The 5,795-nt window shown below is 57.5% G+C and overlaps 1 protein-coding gene across 1 annotated transcript; it reads left to right on the top strand.

Annotated features, from left to right (window-relative positions):
* The first annotated feature begins 2,258 nt into the window (after positions 1-2,258).
* On the top strand, positions 2,259-5,503 carry BMP4 (bone morphogenetic protein 4). The gene is made up of 3 exons (XM_038405799.2): positions 2,259-2,464; positions 3,189-3,565; positions 4,500-5,503. The coding sequence occupies exons 2-3, from the start codon at positions 3,196-3,198 to the stop codon at positions 5,333-5,335; spliced, it is 1,206 nt and encodes a 401-aa protein (XP_038261727.1). The 5' UTR covers positions 2,259-2,464; positions 3,189-3,195; the 3' UTR covers positions 5,336-5,503.
* The last annotated feature ends 292 nt before the right edge of the window (positions 5,504-5,795 follow it).

The following is a 5,795-nucleotide window of genomic DNA, read 5'->3' on the forward strand; positions in this document are numbered from 1 at the left end:
CCCTTTCAAAGGCATTGTCACGAGTGATCCATGGGGGTGTCCAAGATCAGCATAGTCAGACTCATCTTTGTGCGCCCCCCAGCCCGCATATTCCTTAGGGTGATCAACCCCCCCCCCCCCAGGCCCGTTCTTTGGGTCTCACCCGGCGAGCGCAGGTTACACCTGGTTCCAGCTGCTCGCCGAGGGTGCTGTGCGCTTGGCTAAACCCGGCAGGATTTCCGAGGATTTCAGACGTGATGCTCCTGGTGCGGGGAGGAGACGGACGGGTAGAGGGAGTAAAAAGCACGTGCGGCGAGAAAGGGGAGTGGAAAATCTCTCTTTGTGCGACTTGATTTCGGGTGATTCGGTTCCAATCCGCTTTGATCTCTTAAACATCTGCCCAGTTCTGACACAGCGGAGCGTGGTTCGATTGTGAAAGGGGGCCTGAGGATTCGGAGCGCCGCCTGGTTCCGCTGCCTTAGATCGCGGGGGGGGGGGGCATTTTTCCCTCCCCTCCCCGCAGGTAACAAGTTCTACAAGTACAATCCTGGGCTTAAAGGGAAGGGCCAGACCCAGCCGTCCCAAATCTGGACCATCTGAAATCTCATTATTCACACTTCTTAGAGTCTCCTCTAAACTCTTTATTTTAAATCGCATGTCACTGAGGAGCCTGCCTTCCAGGCTTTGAGGAAGCGGGGGATTTACCTGCTTTCCTTCAGCCTCAGAGTTACTACGGAATAAACCCCCTCACTCCTGCAGTTTAAAATATCAGTGTTTCATTTTTAAAACTCATCGAGCCCTGAATGAGGACACCTATAACGCTCCTGCACCTGCAGTCCCCAGGGAGATCGCTCCTTTAAATAGCCCTTTAAGCTGAGCCGGAATTGCTGGATGAATCGGCTCTATTTCCCGTCCGAAAGGATGTTTTTTTTTTTTATTGCTCCTTTAAGGAGTTCACAAAAGCGATCCAAGGGGGCAAGTGAAATATCCAAGGTGAAGTGGGGCGGTGGGCGAGAGAGAAGGACAGAATCAGGCTGCTAGGATGGGTTTGGTCCCAGGCTCAGAGGGGTGGGGACCTCTCTCTGCCTTGGCGTGGACAAGCTGGGATCTGTGGCTCTCCTTGATGAACTAATGGCTGAGCTTGGCCTGCTTCACAGGCGTTGGGTCTGAGAGCGCTGGGAAAGGTGTTGGCCTGTTTGGGGCTTGACACTGTGTCATGTTTTTGAATAGGCCCTTTCCGATGACAGACTCATGCTTCCAGCGTCCCTGCACGCCTGTAAATTACTTGAGCTGTTGAGCTGCAAGGTTCTTGCAAGAAACTCCCCGAAGCCCGCATGTAGCGGCAATAATTAACTTAACACCCCCGTGCAAACCCAGGGCTGGGGGAGGACCAGATCCCAAAGGCTATTTCATATTTGACTTGCTCCTAGAAGCTAAGACGACTTTCCCAGTGCCCCATCACTCAGATCATGGGAAGCTCGATGTTAGGGAAAGCTTAGGGAGTTTTCTCCTGTTTTATGGCGCTGATGAAATTGACCATGCCTTGGGTTTTATTCCTTGTGTTGTGTTTTTAAACTCAGATGGGAGCTCTAATCCCAGCACAACAGGCCTCTGCCCTATTGGCAAATCCTTCCCTTGGTTTGTTCAGAGCATCAGGATTTGACAGACCCCCAGCTCCCCCACGATCTAACTCAATGCTGGCTAGATTCTTGCAGGCTAGGGAAGGGTTGAGACCCTCCATGTGTTTGGTCCTCTTGCTAGGGTTATTTTGTAACGCTGGGGGGAATGTGCGCTCAGTGGAGGGGGGTTACTTTTCTATAGGAGGAGACCTGCGGGGAAAAGATCGATCGCGCCTGGGTTTCACACTCAGGCTTCATGACACCAGCGCAGCCTTCTGCAGAGGATGCAACGCGTGGTAGCGGGCATGCAGCGGGGAGGAGGGGCTGGGCTGGGCTGGGCTGGGGGGGAGTGGGGACGTTGTGGGGTCAGGGTGGGGCTGGGAGGGCCGTTGCCCGAGCACAGCAGTTCTAGACGCACAGGGTCGGCGCAAGGGAAAGGGGGGTCTCCAGCGGGAGCAGGATCGGGCTTTAAACCGAAGTCACCCTCAACCCCCCCCATGGGATTTCAGTAGTGCCAGGACCAGGGCAGCCACGGCCCCTTGGCAAGAGGAGGCTTCTCTTGCAAGGAGATTGACAGGGGCGGAGGGGCGGGACATCCCTTTTGGAGCCCAGTGGGCGGTGCCTGGCTGTGACGGACAAGCGGTGCGAGGAGTGCCTGGGGGGCCACGTGACTCTCATGGGCTGGAAGAAAAACAGAGCCAGTCCGCTTTGGAGGCTCATTGGATTCAAATATTCATTTTCGGAGCCGCTCCGCAGTCCCAGCCCCGGCAGCCAAGCGCCTCCGAGCCCCTGAGCTTTTCCACCCGTTTGTTCCAGATTGGCTGGCAAGAATCATGGACTGTTTTTACATGCCTTGTTTGCTGTCAGTGAGTAGCCCCTTCTCCTTCTCCTCCTGCGGCTGGGCTTGCAAGTGGTGCAAAAGTCTCCCGCGGCTCCCCCTCTCTGACCCCTCGCGGGCTGTGCCGTGCGAGCCCCCTCCCGGGCGCGTCTGCGAACAGATCGGGGGCTTTGCAAACTCTCCTTCTCATCTTTGCAGTGACCCTAGATTCAAGTCCCTGCCCCCCCTCCCTCCCCTCTCTCTGGCATGTCTCGTTTCTCAAAACCCCTTGAAGGCCGCGGCCAAGCTGCAGCCACACTTCAAAGGGACAGCGCCCGCAAAATAATAAAAGGGGCCAAGTCACTTTTTGTTTCCCTCTGCCCTGTGAGCCAGGCTCGTGGAGACCCCCCCCCCCCGGCCCCCGATCAGCTGCACTTCAGCGATCCGTCGGGTCGGGGAGGAGGCGAGAGGGCGAGAGGAGAAATTCCACCCAAGCCCAATGTTCACTGTTTATTCTTGAAAGGAGTTAGGCGGAGATCGCTGCGAAGATAGCAGGGACCGGCCCGATGAGCCGGATAGCGGCGATCTGATTGTGGGGGCTCTTCGATTGTAAACAAGTTCGAGCGAGTCAATTACAGGCGATTCCCTCGCCTTTGCGACGCGTTTGCTGCGGCGGCCGCTGCTGGCCCGGGTTTTGGGGGGGTGGGGTGGGGTGGCTGTTTTTAATCTTGACCCTCCTTGTTTGTTGTTGCGTTTTTTTTTGGAAACCCCAGAGACACCATGATTCCTGGTAACCGAATGCTGATGGTCATTCTGTTATGCCAAGTTCTGCTAGGAGGTACTAACCATGCCAGTTTGATACCCGAGACGGGGAGGAAGAAAGTTGCAGAACTCCAGGCGCAAGCAGGATCTGGACGCCGCTCTGGGCAAAGCCATGAACTCTTGCGGGGTTTCGAGGCGAGTTTGCTGCAGATGTTCGGGCTCCGACGGCGGCCCCAGCCCAGCAAAGCAGCCGTGGTCCCCGCGTACATGCTGGACCTCTACCGGCTGCAGTCCGGGGAAGAGGAGGAAAGCCTGCAGGATGTCAGCCTGCGGTACCCCGAGAGATCGACTAGCCGGGCCAACACCGTGAGGAGTTTCCACCATGAAGGTCAGTGCTGCAGTCCCGGGGTGGGGGCGTCGGGAAGCGCTCGGGATTCGGCTGGGCTGGAGGCGGACTCCTCAGCCCGCTGGTCTGGGCCAGTCCCGCGGCTGTGTTTTCCAGCATCCTGCGCGGGGATTGAAATTGACCCGTTGGTGTGAAGGGCTGCTTTGCTTCCTCCAGTCACTCCGGGTTTCGACCCGTGTCACCCCCTCCGAGCTTCCACGGAATTCACTCCGGATTCAACTCCGGAGTAACCGAGATCCCCCCCCCCCCCATCGCCTCCCGTGTGTGTTTGTTCTGAGATATCAAAGCGATCGCTGCCTGCTTGGGCTCTTTTTTTTTTTTTTAAAGAAAGAAAATAAAAAACCTCCCGAATTTAATACCGACAACAGCGTGTTTGTGAGGTTCCTTCAATAGGGCCTTGTAATCTGATCCAAATGTTTCGTAGCGGATGTTTCTTTTCCAAAGTCAAGCGGAGCTATTAATCCACCGGCATCATTGCTGTGTCGGAATTTATCCGCCCCCCCCCCCCCACTCCCAGTAATGGGATCAACAAGGCACGGCTCTGTGTTTCCCAATCGCTGGGCACGGTTTGTGAGCAAGATCCTTCGGGGGGCGGGGGAGGACAAGTGTTTTAAAGAAACTTTGTTTTAAAACACCCCCGTCTGTAAATCCCTATGAATAAGGCCCGGCGGTGGTGAAGCCGGATTCCGGGGCAGGAGCTGATTAGACATGGAAATGATGCGTTGGCGAGGGGGGGGGGACTGTTGCTACTTTGCATTTTGGAGGGCTGAGCTCTCTCCGAGCGGGGCTAGGGGCAGGTGAAGCAGCGTGGCCGGGAGGGAGGAGCCCTGCGCCCTGACTCACCTGGCCTTGTGTCTCGGCTGCCCCCAAACGTTCACACGCTTTCTTTTTACCCCCCCCCCCGCCCTCCTTGCAGAACATCTGGAGACCCTCCCGGGGCCCAGCGACACCCCCCGCTTTCGCTTCCTCTTCAACCTCAGCAGCGTGCCGGAGAACGAGGTGATCACCTCGGCCGAGCTGCGGCTGTACCGGGAGCAGCTGGAAGCGCAGAGCCCCGCGTGGGAACGGGGCTCGCACCGGATCAACATCTACGAAGTGATGAAGCCGCTGCCGGCCCGCGGGCAGGTGATCACCCGGCTGCTGGACACGCGGCTGGTGCACCACAACGTGTCCCGGTGGGAGAGCTTCGACGTGAGCCCCGCCGTCCTCCGCTGGACCCAGGACAAGCAGCCCAACCACGGGCTGGCGGTGGAGGTGGCCCCGCTGCAGCCGGCCCGGCCGGGGAACCACGTCAGGATTAGCCGATCTTTACCTCAAGCAGACGGGGACTGGGCCCAGCTGCGGCCGCTGCTGGTCACTTTCAGCCACGACGGCAGGGGCCACGCACTGACCCGCCGGGCCCGCCGCAGCGCCAAGCACCCCCGGCCCCGCAAGAACAAAAAAAACTGCCGCCGCCACGCGCTCTACGTGGATTTCAGCGACGTGGGCTGGAACGACTGGATCGTGGCCCCCCCGGGCTACCAGGCCTTTTACTGCCACGGGGACTGCCCCTTCCCCTTGGCCGACCACCTCAACTCCACCAACCACGCCATCGTGCAAACCCTGGTGAACTCCGTGAACGCCAGCATCCCCAAGGCCTGCTGCGTGCCCACGGAGCTCAGCGCCATCTCCATGCTGTACCTGGACGAGTATGACAAAGTGGTCCTGAAAAACTACCAGGAGATGGTGGTGGAGGGGTGCGGGTGCCGCTAACCCCCCGCCAGGACTGCGTGTTCCCGCTGGACCCCGATCTTAAACTAAACGTTCACCTTGACCTTATTTATGACTTTATGTGCAAATGGTTTGACAATAATGATCCTATATTTTGACAAAATATATTTATAACGCCATATTAAAAGAAAAAACGACAGTGAGTCATTATTTGAAAGGTAAAGGCATCCTGTGTCCGGCGCCCTAGGGGGACAGGCTGGGGCTGGGCTCGGAGCAGGAGCCGGCTCCTTCCCATGGAAAATGATCTTTATTTAAAATGAGAGAGATATATTCTCTCTCTCTGGTTTTTGGCAGCGTGGGGGTGCGGGGAAAGCCTGGGAACTCGGGCTTGGCCGGCAGGCCCAGCCCCGGGGAGTGACACTGGCCTTGCTAACCTGCGGGAAGCGTTTGCGAGAATGCGTGTGAAAAGCGGGGCCGAGTTCCCCGAGGGGTGATGCTAAAG

Source organism: Dermochelys coriacea, chromosome 6, assembly GCF_009764565.3.
Source record: "Dermochelys coriacea isolate rDerCor1 chromosome 6, rDerCor1.pri.v4, whole genome shotgun sequence".
NCBI classification, from domain to species: Eukaryota; Metazoa; Chordata; order Testudines; family Dermochelyidae; genus Dermochelys; species Dermochelys coriacea.

Excerpts from the sequence above, each read along its gene's own strand:
- BMP4 (XM_038405799.2), top strand. The coding sequence starts at position 3,196 with ATGATTCCTGGTAACCGAATGCTGATGGTCATTCTGTTATGCCAAGTT. Across the intron at positions 3,566-4,499 it reads GAGGAGTTTCCACCATGAAG|AACATCTGGAGACCCTCCCG; the intron begins GTCAGTGCTGCA and ends CCCTCCTTGCAG.